The 20,632-nt window shown below is 43.0% G+C and overlaps 1 protein-coding gene across 1 annotated transcript; it reads left to right on the top strand.

Moving 5' to 3' along the window:
- The first annotated feature begins 1,871 nt into the window (after positions 1 to 1,871).
- snrkb (SNF related kinase b) lies at positions 1,872 to 18,614 on the top strand. The gene is made up of 5 exons (XM_084555803.1): positions 1,872 to 2,001; positions 5,326 to 5,676; positions 6,062 to 6,456; positions 15,791 to 15,932; positions 17,239 to 18,614. The coding sequence occupies exons 2-5, from the start codon at positions 5,438 to 5,440 to the stop codon at positions 18,269 to 18,271; spliced, it is 1,809 nt and encodes a 602-aa protein (XP_084411929.1). The 5' UTR covers positions 1,872 to 2,001; positions 5,326 to 5,437; the 3' UTR covers positions 18,272 to 18,614.
- The last annotated feature ends 2,018 nt before the right edge of the window (positions 18,615 to 20,632 follow it).

The raw sequence follows: 20,632 nt of genomic DNA, 5'->3' as shown, positions 1-20,632 counted from the left end.
ACTACCACAAAGACACTTACAACTATCAAAATATGACACACACAGCAACCAGAGATAAACTCAGAACTACCCCAAAGAGACTCATGAAGAGTCACAAAACTATGTCAGATGGTAAAAACTACCACAGTCAATCAGAACTACCAAAATGGGACACAAAACTACTCGGAGAGGTGCAGACTACATCAAGATTCAAAACTGTCGCATACTGACACAAATCTACTGCAACGGCAAACAAAACTACCACAGATACACTCAAAACTACCACAAAGAGACTCAAAACTATCAAATACTGACACAATTATGACACACGCAGCTACCACAGATACACTCATAACTACCACAAAGAGACACAAAACTACCACATACTGACACAACTCTACTGCAATAGCACACAAAACTGCCACAGGTACACTCAAAACTACCACATACTTACACAACTCTACTATGACACACACAGATACCACTGATACACTCAAAACTACCACATACTTACACAACTCTACTATGACACACGCAGCTACCACAGATACACTCAAAACTACCACAAAGACACTCAAAACTACCACATACTGACACAACTCTACTGCAATAGCACTCAAAACTCCCACAGCTACACTCAGAACTACAACATACTGACACAACTCATCTATGACACACACAGATACCACAGATACACTCAAAACTACCACATAGAGACTCAAAACTATCAAATACTGACACCACTATGACACACGCAGATACCACAGATACACTCAAAACTACCACAGATACACTCAGAACTACCACATACTGACACAACTCTACTATGACACACGCACGCAGCTACCACAGATACACTCAAAACTACCACAAAGACACTCAAAACTACCACATACTGACACAACTCTACTGCAATAGCACTCAAAACTCCCACAGCTACACTCAGAACTACAACATACTGACACAACTCATCTATGACACACACAGATACCACAGATACACTCAAAACTACCACATAGAGACTCAAAACTATCAAATACTGACACCACTATGACACACGCAGATACCACAGATACACTCAAAACTACCACAGATACACTCAGAACTACCACATACTGACACAACTCTACTATGACACACACAGATACACTCAAAACTACCACAGATACACTCAGAACTACCACTTACACAACTCTACTATGACACACACATGACTACACAAAGAGACTCAAAACTATCAAATACTGATACAACTATGACACACGCAGCTACCACAGATACACTCAAAACGACCACAGATACACTCAAAACTACCACATACTGACACAACTCTACTGCAATAGCACACAAAACGACCACAGATACACTCATAACTACCACAAAGAGACACAAAACTACCACAAGGGTCAAAAAGCAGTCATATCTATATTCCCCCGGGTCCCCCTCAGCCACACAGGGCCCAGTCTTGTGTATATGTTACTGTGACGCTCACTGTGCCTCATTGTTGTTATTTAGAGAAAACCGCGTTAGGCTGTTATATAATCTCCTTCATTCAGTTATTTTCCTCTCTTGTGATGTGCGTACCAGAGGCTCGCGACCGCCGCTGCTGCTGCTGCCGCCACGGGAGCGAGACGGAATGCATTGACGTCAGAAGGAAGCTGCTGGACACACGCGCGCTTAGTGTGTACGTGCACGCAGGGCGCGCACGGGATGTTCTGTCCTGCTGCTGCTGTATTCTTGTCTCGCGCTTGTGAGTGCCAGATCCCTCTCTCTCTCTCTCTCTCTCTCTCTCTCTCTCTGGCGCGCGGCTCTCTCTCTCTCTCTCAGCTCGAGCCAGGGAGGACCGGACGGAGTGAGGGCGGGCGGGTTGGTCATGAGAAAAGTATGTCCACACACACGGACCGCGGACACGGAGCCGTTATGAAAGGAAGCGGGAAGGCGGTGCTGTCTTTCGTCTCTAATTCTCGGAGAACCGGTGCCGGAGCCGCTCGCTCGCAGCCACGGGATATTTGCGCAACGATGGTAAGTTCGCACCGCTGTGTGCGTGTTCACACAGTCGGTCAGCGTCGGTTGCCTACATGTTATGTGCCAACTCCTCGGGACTGCAGCTGAGGCCAAGTAGAGAACAGCTGGCCTCGACACAAGTGCGGCAGCCTCCGGGTAAAGAGGATGCGGTGTTGTGGTTCTGATAAAAAAACTGTGCAGACGAGGATAGCAGCAGATATTTAACACGGAGGAGGCCAGTCTGACTGTCTGTCTGACTGACTGTAGAGGGGCTTTAAACATGCCGCAAAAGACTGCTGCTGTATTTAGTGACAACAGTGATGCTGCACTTTACAGTAGTCATGCATAAGTGATGATGTTAAGGCTGTTGTTGATGAAAGAATGAGCCGTTTCCGTTTGATAAGTTCATGTATCTCTGTCAAACCTGCGCTTTAAAATGTATAATGACTATCAGTGTTTACTGTTGACACTTATTCCCAAAATCAAATTAACACAAACCAACTTCAGAGATTCGCATAACCACTTCAAAAAGACTCAAAACAACCAGCAAGAGACTCATGACAAAACTGAAAAACAGGACAAATTATCCTACTTGAAATTCCAGTGATTTCAAAGATAAACAAAGCTTTAACAAACAGACTCAAAACTACCACAAAGATATTCAAAATAAGTAAAAAGTCACAAATTACATCAAGGAGCTCAGAGTGGTCAAGGACCCTTACTTTAAAATGACTGTCAATGTCCAAAGCCAATCAAATTAACAATAACCAGCTTCAAAGAGGTGCGAAACTCCATAAAAAAGACTCAAGACAACCAACAAGAGACAAAAAAGACATCCCACTCAAAACAGTTGAAAAAAGTGTAAAATATAAGACATTAAGCTACCACAGAAAGACACAAAACAACATGAAACAGAAGCAAAACTACCACAGTTAAACTGAAACTATCACATAGAGACACAAAACTACCACAAAGAGACTAAGTAACCATGGAGACACAAAACTGTCTCAAAAAGACACAACACTGCACAGAAGAAACTCAACTCTACCATAAAGAAACACAAATCTGTCACATATGACACAAATACACTACAACCAGATGCAAAACTACCACAAGGCCTTAAAACTACCAGAAGCAGACACAAAACAAGATATGTAAAAACAACTATGTAAGGAGATGAAAAACAATTACAAAACAGTACTACAAAAAAGACCCTAAACAATCAACAAGAGAGATAAAACAAAGTCACAAAAAGAATTATCATAAACACATTCAAAACATTTGAAAAACATACACAAATAGTTCAAAATAAAAGCATTAAGAGATGCAAAATTACTACAAAAAGACTCAAAACAACCAATAATAGTTGCAAAACGATCTCAATGAATCAGCCAGCGAGGGCCACAAAATTGCCACAGAGATTGTCCTATAAGAGATGCAAAATGCAGACTCAAAATCATCACATAGTGACACAACATAGCCACAAAGAGAGACAAAACCACCACGAAATGGCACAAAACTACATCAATGACCCTGAAACCTACCCCAAATCAATCTGAGGCTACAAAACAACAAAACAAAGATGTAAAAGTCTAGACGATGTCAAAAAGGCATAAAATGGCTGCAAATAAATACAAAACAACCACAAATAGACCCAGAATGCCTACAAGGAGATTTAAAAACCACCACAACTACCAAGTAACACAAACGGGACCATTTTGAAATTATTCCAAAGACTATCTGCAAGTGCACCAATGGCCTTGCCAAAGATAAAATATGTAAGGTTATTATGGGACATTTAGAAATACAACCAAGCTGTAAATGTTTCACTACACACATACAACACAGGGGCTTTAAATCTGCCAGTCTACTCGCCATATAAACTAATAAAACAGAACGAATACAGTATCAGTGAACAGTTGTTGACAGACGCGTTGATGGTGACCGCGGTAATGAAGACGGCGTTGGCGGCTTGAACCCTGGGGAAGCTCTGATGATGACATCAGGTCCAGTACCACCCTCTGACCCTCTTAACCACGGTCGTGACACACAAACACACTCACTCACGTGCACACTCTCTCAAACATACATTACGGTGTCCGGTTACACTATTGATTTGGCGTGCTGTTTCTGCTAGATGGCGTTATTTGAGATAGAGTCAAACAGAGAAGAGAATATTTCACCCTCTGCTGCTTCTTATTGTACTATGACCGTACTACATAGTAATCTAGCAGTCTCCACTTAATATGGACGTGTGTAATTGTTGCGCAAAGGGATGTGAAACATGACAAAAAAAGATATGTCAGTCATCCAGGTCATGGTATATCGTTCAAGAAAGGCACCTAGACTTTTTGAGAAGACGTTTCGACCGAGTACCTTCTTCAGTTGTAGGGTACCGGTGGGAAGTTGAGGTTTTAAACAGGAACATCTGTGGGTGTAGCCCATCAGAAAACTTGATGAATCAGCAGAAGCTCTACTAGTCCAGTTGCCTTTCTTAAACGTTTTTTTGGATATTACAAGAAAGACTCAAAACGACCACAAAAAAGGAAAAGCAAGCAAAGATAGATCCGGAACAACAATCACATAGTGCAGCAACATGTACGTAAGTATAAAGAATCGCAAAACCACAACAAAACAAGAAGAATTTTCCAAAACACAATATTCACAAAGCAATTCAAAGAGACACACAACCAACCAACGCAACACTACCACAAAGAGATTCAAAACTATTGCAAAAAGGCACAAACTACGTCAAGGAGCTTATAGGGCCTATTGCTGAAAAGCTAATCAAATGAACATAAACCAACTTCAGAGAGGAAGTTCACAGGGGAAAAAGCTGCTACACAGAAATCAAATTATTACAGAGATGTACAAAGAGACAGAAAAGCAACTAAAACGAGATGTAAAAGACCGCAGAGAGGTACAAGATAATGACAACGTGGCACAAAAGGGCTACAGCTACAGAGAGACATAAAACAACCGTTAAGGGGGACAAAACAACCACAACGAGATGCCTAACTACCACAAAGAGACACAACGACTAACAAACACAGCCCTTTAACATCAGAGAGAATAATATTTCACCCTCTGCTGCTTTTTATCGTATTATTACTCTACTACAGTAGTAATATAGTGTTCTCTACTTAATCTGGACATGTTCTGTCGTCTGTGCCTTTGTTAAATGATGGGTATTATCAATCTATTTCTGGTCTAGTGCCTGGAGGGATGAGGCATTAGCAGCAGCTGACCTCATCTAAAGCCTCTTTCCCTTTGGGCCCAAAGGCCAAAATTATTAGCACACTTGTTTTGCTTCATTGTGTTGTCTTCTCTTTGTCCTGCCAGGCGACTCTCGAGCAGTGAGGATCTTGTCCCTGACACCTTGACGCAACTATTTCCCGTCTCCTGTTCAATCCCTCGTCCCTTTTCAAATCCGCTCCCTCCATTTGTTTCAATCATGGACTCCTCTGGAGACACGACCTCGCCCCAGGACGGATGTGTCGACCCCAGGAGCAGCAGCCCCGGTCGCTCTGATCTCAGCGGGCTGTACCATCTGGGTCGGACGCTGGGCAGGGGCCACTTTGCCGTGGTTAAACTGGCCCGTCACGTCAACACCGGGCAACTGGTGGCCGTCAAGATGATTGACAAGACGAAACTCGACGTAATGGCAACGAGCCACCTCTTGCAGGAAGTGAGGTACGTGGAAACAATTATTCTAACAGACAGAGCAGATTAAGGTTTGAAAAAAACGGTTTAAACAAAATAACAGGAGCACTTTGTCTGTCTGTGTTTATTTAGGTCAAATTAAATGGGATTTCTAACAGACATTCTGATTTTAGACCAGGGGTGTCAAACATACGACTTACAGGCCAAAACTGGCCCACCAGAAGGTCCAATCCTGTGAAAATGACATTGAATTTTTCAATATAAACAACTGCTATTCCTAATTTATTCACTAGGGGTTGCACTGTTATGTCACTGAAAAAGTTTGACACCCCTGTTTAGACTCTATGACCTGAACAAAAACAAATAAGAGGCTTCCCGTTTAACACCTCTCACCTTTACTTCCAATTCTTTTCAGGTGCATGAGGCTGGTGCAGCATCCCAATGTGGTTCGCCTCTACGAGGTCATCGACACGCCCACCACCCTCTACCTGGTCATGGAGCTGGCAGAGGGCGGCGACCTCTACGACTACATCCTGCGACACGAGGGCGGCGTGGCCGAGGGCACGGCCAAGCGCCACTTTGCTCAGATCGTTCGCGCCGTCTCGTACTGCCACCAGCTCCACGTGGTGCACCGGGACCTGAAGCCCGAGAACGTGGTTTTCTTTCCCCAGCAGGGGGCGGTGAAGCTAACGGACTTTGGGTTCAGCAACTTGTTCCAGCCGGGGACGATGTTGGCCACCAGCTGTGGGTCGCTGGCTTATTCTGCTCCGGAGATTCTGCTTGGAGAAGAGTACGATGCACCGGCTGTGGGTGAGCAAATTTTTGTTTTTATTCCGTCCTGGATTGTTGGAAATGAAGTGTTAGTTTTATTGGATGCTCTATAATATCGGGGAAAAACTCTGCAGGTGACTTGGTATTAACAGTAGATCGGTGCTACGAATGCTATCAATTAAGGTTATTAAGCTCGTAGCTAAATTACATTAAAGTCCCTATGAAAACGGCTAGCAAAGTGTTATTTGTTTTTAACATATTTATGCATTTCCTGTAAAAACAGGAAGCAACTACGACCAAAAAAAGCCCAGTCGGCTCTGATTGGTCGGTTCTAATGGACTGAGTAGGCTCTTGCCGTAAAGGTTCAAGCCAAGAACCAAATCTGTAGAGTGTGGGTCACAAAGGAGAAAAAGGGGAGGTGCATGAAAATTAGAAAATAAAAAGGACACGCCCCCTTGTGCAGGATGACTCATCAACATTTTTAAATCTTTCTCTGGGAATATATATGCTTTAAAATTGGAAAGTTTTTTTGTATGTGGCCTATATTGGGCAAAATGTACATTCAATTTAATTTATGGTGACTTTAAGTGAATATTTGGTATAAAACAGACCTCCCTAAAGATTCAAAAATCTTTAGGGAGGTCCGTTTATAGAATAGAACAGTCCTGCTCAGAATATTATCTTCATGCGAGGTTGAAACGGCGTCAAAAAGGTGGTAATTCAGCTGGATGATCGTTTTGGTGGAGTTTGTGGTCGAATGTTTTCACTAGTGTACCTAATGAAGTGGCCATATATAGAAGTGTGGATATATAAATGTCATTTCAAAGTTCAGTTAGTAGCTGTTCTGGAAACTTCTAACAAAAACACTGCTAACGAAGCTGTGTGGCTGTGTGCAGAGTCATCACTTTCATTTGTGTGGTTATGTTTGTTCCCATGATCCTGTGTGTGTGTGTGTTTATATATATATTTGTGTGTGTGTATGTTTTCTTATCTGTTGTGTGTGTCCATGGTCTGTTAGCTCTTCCATAACTCATGTGCCAGGATGTGATTGTGTGTTTGTGTGTCTGGATCAGTGTGTGTTTGTATGTCCATTGAGGATTAGTTTGTGTATCTGGGTCAGTCTAAGCGAGCCAGCCTGTCCTGAGCCAAGTGGGCACGTTCTGCAGCAGAACCAAACACTGCAGCTCACCACTCTGCTCCCACACTGCATAGCAAGCATTTATTATATATATATATATATATAATTATATATGTGTGTGTGTGTGTGAGGTGAAAAACAGATAGCAGAAAGAGAAAGCACAATGAATTAATGTTTATCTGTAGTAGAAAGGTTGGTCGAGTGATGTGTGTGTGACAAACTCTGCAGTCGTCCTTGTTTTCAGCTTTCTTTGGGATATACTAGAACCTTCACAGACATTAGAATGCATTCACTGCTGTACCTAATGTTTTGGCAAGGGAGTGTAAAGACTGCAGACTGTTTTTATTCAAAAAGCTTAAGTCTGTTTTAATTGTTTAGTCGTTTTAATCCTGACCGTGAATGAAATTTCACCTAATGTTAACTGTGATGCCACAAGTAAATGGACACATTTTAAGATAAAACTAAAATAAAAACATAACAGGAAGCTCCAGAGCAGCTACTAAAGCTACTGGTGAGATTTCATGTTGTATCAGAACTGAGAGGATTTGGCGTTATGTATCTCAGGCTGGGTTTTATCTGCTAAGCTGGATTTTGGCAGCGTTTTAACCACAAATTCATCTGCACCCAATAAAACTCTGCTCACATGCACCCATACCTTCAACATGACTTATCATTAGTTCCTTTTTTTTCTTCTTTTTATGCAAGTTCCTGTTTCTTAAAGCGGCCACGCGCAGGGCGTCCATTTAAATCTATATTTACCTCCTTGCAGGCCCGTTTTCTGCTTCGCTTCAGACGAAGTGCACTTGTCTGTTCTATTTTATTCTAACATGACTCAAACCTGCGGATATCACACTTATGTCATCTCTTTGATAGAAATGTACACTTCTGTCGCACACACCTAAAAAAAAACACTAAAACGTGTGTGTGAGTGTGTGTGTGTGGTAATCTTGAGCTGCACCGAGGACAAAAGACGTCCCATGGTGATCTCAGCTTAGCAAGGTGACTCATAAACCCGTCTCACACCAACACAGACTTTGATATCTCATTGAAACAAGCTGCTGTTTAATCCTCTGTGGCCAGTTTATTAGGTACACTCGTGAAAACATGCTCCTGCAGTAAAGCTTAAGGAAGGATGTGGTATCCAGCATTAAATTAAAATAGCAGAGAGAGCTGTTGATTCAGTTTGTAGTACTAGTGGATGTTATTGTTAATGTATGTGTTGTACCGACACATGTTCCTGTTTTCTAAAATAACAGAAACAATTCAGTGTTTAATCCAATCTAGTTTAACGACACCACAAACTACGTCCTCCAAAATGATCATAAAGTTGAATTGCCGCCATTCTGGCGCTGTTTCAACATAAACTGAACATTAACAAGAAGACGGCTCGATGCCGAACCTCCCACGGTTAATCAGTAGGAAGCCATAATTAAAGACATCCAAACTATGGACCTACTGACTTTTAGTCTCAGATTACAAAGGGACAGAGGTGATGCCCCCTGGGAAAAATGGAGCACCTGTATTACAAGAAGAGGTGATAACCTGTCTCAATGCCTTATCTAAGAAAAACAATAACCATATTGCTGTAATCAGTGGCAACCTACTGACAACAACATGTCTCTCCCATGTTTTGTTCCTATGAATGTGCCCATGTGCATGTGTGCAATTGTGTATGTTTATTGTATGTTTGGGCATATGGGTGCAAGCAGGGGTGCAGATCCAATGTCAGGATTGGGGGGTATGGTGTGCAACTTATACCATGCCACCATAAATCACAACTACGTAAAGTCTCGCCATATCATTCAAAAAGTACTGCACGGTACTTCCACCATTTCAATCATTTCTTTTTAGATGTGAATCTAAAATGTGAAGAATGTGAAGTCTGAAAATACATTTGTTCAATTTCGAATAATTTAGGTTATTTTTATTGGGGAGGACATGTTCATGTTTTTCAGAAACCCCCCAGGGTCTGCACCCATGGGTGCAAGTCAACATGTGCATGCATGTGTTCAGGTGCACAGACACATATGTGTGCACATCTTTTGTTTTTCTTCTTGCCTGTATGTTGTTCTTTCTGTATCAGTAAGGACACGACATGGTTAGCATTTGAATTATTTTGTCAAATCATATTGTACCTATGACTACTTTTATTCATTGCTCTAATGCTGTCCATGTATAAAAAGCTAACATTTAGTGCAGAGCCAACATATTAGAAAGCATTTACCACCCGAAAAAGCAGAAAACAAGTGCAACTAGACTTGTAGAGTTTCTTGAAGATATTTCACCACTTGTCCTGAAGAAGCTACTTGGATGTACAGCGAAGTGACTTCAAGAAACTCCACAGTTGTCCTTGTTCTCAGCTTTTTTTTTTTTTTGGATATACCACATTCTTCACAGACATTAGAATGCAGTCACTACTGTACCTAATGTTTTGGCAAGAGAGTGTAAAGACTGGAGACTTTCGAGGATAAGAAAGCTCCAGAGCAGCTACTACAAACACTTTTTTAGAATAAGACCGATCCGATATCGACTTATAAAAGTCGCATCCTTTCGCAACATCATGCAACAAGATGAGTCCACGTGTGATGGAGATCCAAAACATGACAGAAGCTTCAACCCTGAGGTCACCGCGAGGCCTTAAAGCTGATTGGATTTAAAACGTTTGACGACAGAGTTCAGAGTTGCGCAAAAGCAAAGACACGTGAAAGATGTGAAACTAGAGGGAACATATTGTTGAAATACCACAAATCTCTTTAACCAGTGACACCATTAGTTATCAGTAAAATAGAGTTGAAACAGAAATATCTCTTAATTAATGTACTTCAAATTGAATCTAGAAATCCGTAGCGATACCCGGCCTTATTAAAATGAGTTTGTTTTCAGTAGTGTACCTAATGTTTTGGCAAGTAAGCACATGTGTGCTCTGTTTGAGGACATAATGGGCGTGTTTGTCGATCATCATATGATGTGGAGGAGAGACAGGAATGTCCACGGGGCCTCTTGACAAAGATAAACACTGCCTCCAAGGTTACATAACAGCTGACCATCAGCGTGTGAACACAACCTGTATGTATGACGGTTCACTGACTCATGAGTGTTAACTTCACAGATGAGAAAATGAAAATGAAGTTGTTCCTAAATTTGCACAGTTTCAATTTGAAGGAAGGTTTTTTTAGGTGCTTTCCTTTCAAACAATGCAACAGGCAAAACGACAAAAAGCAAAAAGGCAATTCTTTCACGTGTCTTCAGAGCATCTTCACACATTAGGACACGATGTGCCTGAAAAGACTCGTTTGTTCTCAGTGTTGCACAATTTCCTCTCAAAGTGATGCGGCGTCTGTTTTTGGATTTTGTTGCTAAGACAAATGATTTGTTTGCTGCGCTATCACACTTGTACGTGGCGGTTTTCAAGCTTTGGGAAAAAGAGGTTGTTGATATAAACAGTGCAGCAGCCTCCAGGTTTATATGAAAACACTGACAAAGAGGTTTTGTCTGGAAAGCGTTTAAGGTTATGCAGCTCTGTACGTCCTTGATCTAAAATAGGATGTTTATAGGGGGTGAGTTTCCATGTGCTGCTACCGGCTGGGTAATGAGCAACCATCCACCGTCCGCCGTCCACCGTCCGCCCTGCAGCAGAGACATGAGTGGTGTATATGATGTGGCAGTCAGCCAAACAGGACCCTTGGAAAGTTATTACTCTAAATAAAACTTCTTACCGATGAGTGCTGCACAAACACAGCTTGACCCCAGACTACATTACTTTGTCGGACTTATTTTGAGTCCTATAAGGAGGCTTTTTCCTCCGTCCAATTATTATATAACATAATTATCTCATTATCATGGCACCATTCAGCAGATGGGACATATCAGGCAGCAAGTGAACACTTTGTCCCCAAAGTTAATGCTCGAAGTGGGACAACAATGAACAAGTGGAAGGGTTTAAAGGCTTTAAATTGTGATGGCTTGTTGTCCGTGAGGGTTCTAAGTCATCCAGGTCACGATACACTGATCAGCCATAACATTAAAACCACTGACAGGAGAAGTAAATTGACCACCCCGACCATCCAATGTTCTGCTGGGAATCGTTTGGACCTGGCATTCATTCATGTGGATGTTACTTAGACATGTAGCACCCACCGAGACCAGATCAGGCACCCCCACCCCATAGCAATGACACTCCTTGATGGCAGCAGCCATCCCCAGCAGAAAAAAACACAAAAAAACGCTTTAGGAACAACTAAAAAAAAAAAGAACAGCACAAGGTGTTGACCTGGCCTCCAAATTCACTAGATCCCAAACTGATCAAGTATCTGTGGGATGATCCACAGAGGCCCCTCCCCTCAAAGGCCCCCCCACTACCAACATTCTGTTGATCAGACACCACAGGACACCCTCAGAAGGCCCATGTCCATTCTCTGATGAGTCACAACTGTTTTGGAGGCCTACACAATATCAGGAAGGTGGTCATAATGTTCTGGTTTGCTCAAATAGGACAATTAAGCAACAAAATAATCCCAGAGGTGCGTCAGAGCACTTGAGAGCACGTTTCCATAGCAACCAAACGACCCAATCATATATACAGTGAGTGCTATTTATAATAGTATTTACAGCTCCTCTGTCAAACACACGAGTTCCTCCTGCGCAGAACTGAGCTCCAACCGCCTATCTCCTCCTTCGTTCTTATCGGACATCCGCAAACCTCGCCGCCAAGAACCGACTCCTCGGCCGTAACTCAGTGTCGTATTTACATTCGCTCATAAACCTGTAGCCGCCGTAATTTATGACTAAACCAGACTTGTTTAGCCAAGGATTATTTGCTGTTAGAGCTGGCCTGACTTGGAAATAGTTGTGGATTTAAATGTTCAGACGAGAACATCTTCTGTTTATCCTTTGAACTTTTTCTTTACGTTCGTTCTCGCAGACCCGTCCAATGCTGCGTGCTAAAACTATGGCCATTATATCCACTTTTACAGAGAGAAAGTACTAATATTTTTTGTCAGACTAAAATCACTACGCAAGATCATCATTTTCCCTCTAGTTTCACATCATTCATTCATTCATCTTCTGTAACCGCTTGTTTCTGTGAAGGGTTGCGGGGTGGGCGGGGTCCACCCTGGACAGGTCTCCAGTCTATCTCAGGGCTAACACAGAGAGACACTCACACCTATGGCCAATTTAGAAATACCAATGAACCTAACCAGCATGTCTTTGGACGGTGGGAGGAAGCTGGAGTACCTGGAGAGAACCCACACAGACACAGGGAGAACATGCAAACTCCACACAGAAAGGACCCAGTCGGCCCATGGATTAGAACCCAGAACCTTTTTTAAACCAATCAGCTTTCAGTCCTGACGGTGCTTTCAGGGTTGTAGTAGCTCCTGTCATGGTTTGATTAGTCCCTCACATGTGGACTAATCTCTTTGCGTGACCTTGCGAGATTTGTCTTGCGAAGCCGGCCTCGCGAGACCACCAGTGAGCTATCTAACGAGAGGATGCAGGAAACGCCGTGAATTTAATGAATCAATATTAGATCTTTTGAATGACGATAGATTTGAATCAGAAAGCAGATTTTTTCTGTTAAACCCAGCCCTAATTAAAATCCTCCCTTTATCAGTTAAAGTGAAACGTACATGCTGTCATCTGCTTTCCGTCCTCATCAGGATCTTTATATCAGAGTTACAACATAATCCCATTAGAATAATGAGATTTGTCTCCCTAATTGGTCCATTTCTTACGATACAGTTCAACTCCCATAGCTTAGCTTCTAAATGTGGCCTGCATTTCTTCCTTTTTATTTTTTTTAGAGGACCCTTCGTAACAGACTGATCCATGTTGACCCCTGATGACATATCTAGTCTTGATATTTCAAAGGAGGCAGGGCCACCGAGTCAGGATCCTTCACCCTGCCTTTTTTTTTTGCACAAGCTTTTATGGTTAAAGTTTCCATTCAGCCGAGCTACATCTGGTTTATATATATACACAGTGTGTGGGGCTGATGTTTGTACTGTCAGCAGGCCTCTAATGTGTGCTGAGAATGTGTGATATTCCCCAGAGAACAGAGAAAAGTACACTCCCAGCAGTCAGCGGCTTCTCCCTGTTGCATAACATGCCTCTAGACCGTGGTGAGCGTGCACGCGCGCGTTCCCAGTGGGCGTGCACGTGGTTGTGCATTTGTACGGTGGAGAACTGAAGCCCGTTGTTTGGACCATCATGAGTAAAAATGCGGGACGATGGCTGAATGCCTCGTCGCACATGAGGCTGGTACATGTGAGGATCTGAATGAAGCACAGTGTTTCTGTATTGTTTGAATCCTTCGTTATCTGATTGGTTTGTGCTTTAATGAAGTATTAAAAGCTAATAAATTAATCCCACTGCACATGTACCAGATCCCTGCGGTGCAATGTTTATCTAAAATAGGAAGTTGTGTGTGAAATATTTGTGTTTTTCTGACACAATTCCAGATTTGTGAAAAACGTCTGAACCATTTGAATCCATACAGAGATATTGGATCATAAAATCCTTGATCCTCAGTCAAGTCTCATTGCAACCCTAGATAAAAGTCCATATACGCGACATACTGACATCCTGCACAGATGAAGTAGCTGATTAAAAAGCTAATGGTTAGCATATACTGTATATTAATGTTTTTGCAGATATTATAGCAGAAGTTTTAAATGTGGGCAAGTCAAACCACTGCCCTTTATTTCACACATGCAACAGATTGCGACATTAGCGACATGAGTTGTGGCCTGTAATATTTATATATGATCTGTGATATTTCCAGTGTAACATCAGGGTTAACACACGATGTGAACAGACAGCGCAGTGTTCCTATTTCCAGTGCTGGGGAGGCAGAGAAACGAGGGGAAGATCATTCTCAGAATAGCACAGCACCACAACAAGCCCTCTGTTTGTCATGGCCTTCAGCCTTCAGCGCCCTCTTCCTCTGCATGTGTGCGTTTCCTTGAACCGGCCGATGTGTTCTCGCTTGGTTCAGGCTGTTCTCAGTTTGCACGGCCCTCCATTGAGGGAGGGAGGGAGGAAGGGGGGGAGATGAGTGGCAAAGAGGAAGGAAAGGGAGGGGACGAGGAAAGAACACACTGTCAGCAATGTTGGTGGTCAGCACCAGGAAGCCTGGGTGTGTTTCCGTGTCAGAGGTTCAGTCGTGTCGCATATTTGACACTTAAAAACCGGACGTCCAGCCGTTACCCGCAGACTTTCCACTTCATCTCATTGAGTGACATGACTGAATGTATTTTAACCTTGCTCCAGACGTACTGCTTTTGTGTATAAAGTGTTTGCTTCAGAATTTTATACATTTCTGCATAAAAATGACTCAAAGCATCCGCAGATTTTCTCACAAGTCCTGGAAGTAGACAATGAGAACCCAACCAAACAAGTGAAACAGAAATATTCTTGCTTGTGTATTTGTTTATTCAAAAAAATGAATCTTGGGCAGACATAACAGCAACTAAACATTTCTGGTAACTGCTGATCAGTGGTCTACAGCAGCTTGGAGGGATTTTAGCCCATTCCTCAGAACAGAACCACTTCAGTTCTGAGATGTTGGTGGGTTTCCTCACATGAACTTTTTTGCTTCAGGTCCTTCCACAACATTTCTACTGGATTAAAGTCGGGACTTTGGCTTGGAACGCTCCAAAACATTAATTTTGTAGAACCACTTGTGTTCTTGGTTCTTGTTGTCTCGCTGCGTGACCCAGTTTCTCTTCAGATTCAGCTCATGGACAGACGTCTTGACATTATCTTTTTTTAGAATTCACTGGTATAATTCAGAATTTATTGGTCCATGAATGATGACAAGCCATCCTGGTCCAGATGCAGCAAAAGCAGGCCCAAACAAGGACGTTACCACCCCCATGTTTCATGGACGGGATGAGGTTCTGAAACTCGTTTCATCTCCAAACGTGACGCCTCAAATTTAAACCAAACTATTCTACTTTGGACTCATTGGTCCACAAAACATTTTCCCAAACAGTCTTCTGGCTTGTCCACATAATGTTTAGAAAACTGTAGATGACTGATCAGCACAAGATACTGAAAACATAAATCTTGAGGGGTGCAAAAACCTTTAAGCAGCCGTGCAGATTTGAGGTTTTTCACCTCACCTGAAGGTCCAAATGCTCTAAATATGATCAGAGAGCTGAGGATATTTTAAGACCTCAGATGATTTGCTATTTAAGGCTAACTTTAGTCATATTTTTGTGTGTGTTCCAGATATCTGGTCTCTGGGGGTGATCCTGTACATGCTGGTGTGTGGAGTCCCTCCCTTCCAGGAAACCAACGACAGCGAGACTCTGGTTATGATCCTGGACTGCCGCTACTCCGTCCCCAACCACATTTCCGACGACTGCAGAGAGTGAGTATATTGTTGAATAGTCACGCACGCATTAAAAGAAAAAAAAAAAAAGCAGCCTCAGATGTTGATTTAATCATCTTTGCGTGCTTTATTTCTGAGAGTCGATTTGGCGGAGTGAATGTGATGAGTCTCAAGGAGCTGCTGACCGTAAAATCATCTCATTAGCGTACATTTCAGTGAATAATTTCAGCGTCCTGCTTGTCTCAAAGGATTCTCCCATCTGCTGCAGATACTTTACGAACGTTATGGCTCCTCAGATGTTGGCTTTTGTTTTCTTTATTTCGAAATCCTCAGTGTCCTTGAACTGTATTTCAGTCGTGCTAAAGGTACACAAACACACTCCTGGAACAAAGAAATACTGTCTTATCAAGACAAAGACACACCCACTGTCCTGCAGTTTAAAAAGCAGCAAGAGGGCAAACTTTTGAAAATGGTCGGCAGGAGTTTATTAACTGAATTTAATGATAAAGATCTGTTGGGTTTAATGCAATGGTTTTTGTCTGAATGAGGGCTAAAAATATTCAACCACAATTTCCATAATGAAGGTGGGATTAACGCTAACAAATCAATCCCGCCATCTGTTGTAAATATTCCTTAAAAGTATATTTTTCAAGTTTTTAATATTTAATCTACATTGGAGTGGGCAAATACACTTGATTTATGCAAATCTATGTTATTATTATCGCACCAGTCCAAAAAATAATGACAAATACTGTCCAGAATATTCTCCAAAATTACTTCAAAGGGTCTGCTCAGATGATACGGCTAGCATGATTTGAAAGTTAAACTTAGATATTAGAGTTTTGAGATTGAGTGTTGCTGCACTTCACAGGATAAAACTATTTACTACGACTGCACTTCAGATTCTGCTTGCTTTCCACTGTTACTGCTGCTTTGATCAGAGACCTGAGTGCCAGAGACATGGAATGAGGTTCTGAAAACATTTAGTTTGAGTGTCTGCAGCTTAAAAACACATATTTTATTGATTTGGTTCAAACTGCATGACCTAGCAACGGGAAACTATCTTTACTTCAAGTTCTTCTTCGTCATCTGTGGTTAGGAAGTGAATAAATACTCCCAGACGAGTGGTTTTCTCAGATGTGCGGCTACAAACACGTCCTGGAACATCTGACCCGACGTTCGTCATATGACTTTGCCCCTTAGTGATTTCAGAAAAGGAGCTGAATTGAGCAGAACAACCTTCTGGACATATTTACAATTTGTAGAGATTAATGCTGAGTCAGTTTCTGTTTCAGATCAGTTGCAAAAAGAGATTAAAACAAATTTTCTGTCTTTTTCTTATCAGTCTGATCTCCAGGATGCTGCAGAAGGATCCGTGTCATCGCGCCTCCCTCGATGAGATAGAAGCCCACCACTGGCTGCAGGGCCTGGATAGCGCCCTCCTCAGCCCGGAGGCCCCTCCACACTGGCTCTCAGGGGCCCTTTCTCCCAGCTCGCCACGCTCAGGAGTTCCCGAGTGTGGGGATCTGCTCGCCGCGAGGCCGCCGCCGCAGGCTTTCCCCGCCCCGTGGCAGCCCAGCCTCACCTTCACCCTCCGTCCGCCTCCAGTCGAAGAGCCTCCTCTCACCAAGAACCTCCCAGCACTGCAGCAGATCTGTGAGGAAGAAGAGGAGGAGGAGGAGGAGGAGGAAGAAGAAGATGATGGATGTTTGGTGAAAGAGGGACAAAGTTTGGAGTCTTTGTTAGAGGAGGAGGCAGAGGGAGAAGCTGAGGCAGAAAATCAGTTAGAGTCCAGAAGCTCGGTGGAGATCATCGTGGAGGAGGAGAAAGTGGAGATGGAGATAGAAGTGGAGGAAGAAGATGGCGGCTGTGTGATTTCAGATCAACCAGTCAGTCACGGAGACAGGTCTGTCAGCCAGACTCCCGAAGTCCCTCCGTCCTCCCTGCCCGGCTTTGGCGTGCCGTGTTGTCAGGGGCAGCGGGACCCCACGACCCGAGAGGACGGGAAGGACGAGGAGCTGGAGCCCAACAACAACACCAACAAACCGCCTCAATCTGACTCAAATCACTCCTCCCCCGTCTCTGCGCCCTCCGCCAGACTGAGCCTGAACGGGAAGGAGACGCAAAGAGAGCAAGACGAGAGAACGAACGGCGAGTGCGGGAGAGACGACCAGTTGAGGTCTCCACCCAACGGCGCTCTGGGGACCCGGGACGAGCCGGCGCCGAGGGCGGAGCAGGGCAAACGGCACAGCTTAAAGCTACGGGAGAGACTCTTTCAGTTCCCTCTGTGTGAGAAAGCTCTGGCCTTCAACATACCGACCAACAACAAGCCCAAGATCCTGCCGCTGGCTCAGTACAACTGCTGCCACGTGCTGTGAGAGAAAGCGTCGGATGTGCTGCTCGCCCTCTCGGGACGTACAGGCTGCTTTGCAGTCGGCAGGTCACCGGCTACCCAGCAAAGCTCCTGCTGCAGAGACGGCGAGGCCCTCAGCATGCAGAGTGTACGGGAAGAGACGTGTACAGACTCCGTGTCGTAAAGACTTGTGTGCAGCGCAGTAGTCGGACTCGTTAGGACGCCATTAACGTGCTGCCGTGGACAGGAGCGAGCACGGAAGACTGTTCCTAATGTGTAGCTTAGACTCAACACTGGACCTACCTGCAAAGACTGATGGGAGGAAGACAGAGTGAGGGAGATACACACTGGACAGACGGTTCATGAGGTGCACTAGTGAAAATGAATGACGTTTTTGGAGGGGAGGGGTGGGGAGGGGGCAGTTGTGCCTTTATTGTGACAGGAAAATTGGGTGAAAGATATCCTGCTCTAAACCTGGAGTATTTAAAATTAGTCTTCAGACGCGTTCCTATTATTTTGACAAACCTCTTTGTAGTCAGGTGGCTAGGCTCAATGACAGAAGCACCACAAACGACATCCTCCGCAATGATCACAGTCGACCTCGTTCAGACCTTTCATTAACATCCGAGCTGAACAATCTGAACACAAGTGTCCAGCTTTGATACCTGTGTTCACACCTGGTATCAGACATACGTCTCCACATGCGTCTCCACATGCGTCTCCACATGCGTCCCCACAGCCACCACTTCAGATCAGATCCCAGTGTCTCTGTATAGAAATAAACAACGACCTCATTTGCAGTAGATTATTGTAACAGCTGCTGTCTCTAATGGATCTCTACCTACCGCTGTTTCAGAACCATGAACGCCTGTTTCACACAGATGCATCCTGGGTATTTCCACGTCTGTACTTAAAGCTGGCCGCTTGTGATCGGATGTTAATGGACGAACACGTCTGAACACGGTTTCAACGTAAAACTGAACACTACAACAGGTCACGAAGCTAAGATTTAGTGCAGGAATCCATTCACTGGTGTACCTAATGTTTTGGCAACTGAGCGTAAAGACTGCGGGAGTTTTTATTGAATAAGCTAAAGTCCGTTTTTGTTTGTCTGACGGTGCCTACTGCGATAAAACCCGACAGAACATTTTTAATCGTGACTGTAAGAAGCTCTGAAGTAGAACCAGTAGATTTACACATTTCATCCGATAAGAACAACTAGCAGCTATTACTTTTATTATTATTATTATTATTAATTAACCTGGCTGATTATTTTATCTAGAAAACTGTGAAAGATTTAAAAAAAAACATGTTTTGTCAGACCAATGTACCAAAAACAGGTAAATATTGAAGTTTATTATAATTTAAGACCAAAAAAAAGAAAAAGGACCATCAGATGTTTGTTTTTTTACTAAAGCTGCTGATTTTATTCTTCATCAGCTTTTTATTTTCCTTTGCACGACTCCAGTTCTTCACATTGAAAGCTCTGAATATAACACTGTATAATATACATACATATTATTAATCAACTGTTTCTAGGATCATTGATCGTTACTGGGATGCAGGTCTTCCATCGCTCTTATGGTCACACTGTGTGATCAGGACTTTTTATTTTACATTTTGGACTTTTATTATTATTATTATTATTTTTGTTTTGTAACCAGACATAGATGGGACTTTGTGCATGTTATTGATCACAGTATATACCTCCATGTGTCTTGTGTAACTGTACCCAGAGGTAACCCACTGAATTATGAATTGCACAACTCCTACTGTAGCCGGTGGCAGCATCCAAACGCACACACAGCTCCTCCTGGTGGTGTTTGTTTTATTCGTTTTCCTCGTTTGAAGCTTTCCCGAAGCCAAAGCTGTACAATAACCTGTGATCGCTCCGTCACGTGAAACTAAATAAATAAATAAATAAATCTGATTAGCGCTCGGATCCAGTCAGCCGTGGAGGCGTGAAGTCTGTGAAATGAAACGATCTGTTCCCGTGTGACGGCTGTGTGTCCACTGACCTATATTGTAACTAGGACCGCAGACAAACGTCTCTGTGGAGCCGTGAACTTATTTTTCTGTATTTATTTATTAAAAATGGATTAAATTGACGGCAGTGAGATGGATGAATGATGGAGTGAGTTTATTTCCGCAGAAACACTCAGAGAGGCTCAACTGTGATTTATGCTTCTAGGAAATAAAGTTTGTTTGGTAAAAGTCACATAACTGTATCAGCCATAACATTATGATCGGTGATATCTGGCTGCCTGGCCAAAAAAAAAAAAAAGGTCCCACACTCTAATATTTCACCTTTAGCTTTAATAACAGCACACATTCTCTGTATCATTGTTTCTATAAGCTTCTCCAATGTCACCAGATTTATTTCCAT

This window comes from Chelon labrosus, assembly GCF_963514085.1.
Source record: "Chelon labrosus genome assembly, chromosome: 11".
Taxonomy (NCBI): domain Eukaryota; kingdom Metazoa; phylum Chordata; class Actinopteri; order Mugiliformes; family Mugilidae; genus Chelon; species Chelon labrosus.
The sequence above is the reverse complement of the archived record's forward strand: the minus strand, read 5'-3'. Positions and strand labels throughout refer to the sequence as shown.

Bases quoted from the DNA above. Each gene is read 5' to 3' on its own strand.
- snrkb (XM_084555803.1), top strand. From the start codon at position 5,438: ATGGACTCCTCTGGAGACACGACCTCGCCCCAGGACGGATGTGTCGAC. The intron at 6,457-15,790 runs GTGAGCAAATTT...TGTGTGTTCCAG, and splicing joins GTACGATGCACCGGCTGTGG to ATATCTGGTCTCTGGGGGTG. The intron at 15,933-17,238 runs GTGAGTATATTG...TTTTCTTATCAG, and splicing joins ATTTCCGACGACTGCAGAGA to TCTGATCTCCAGGATGCTGC.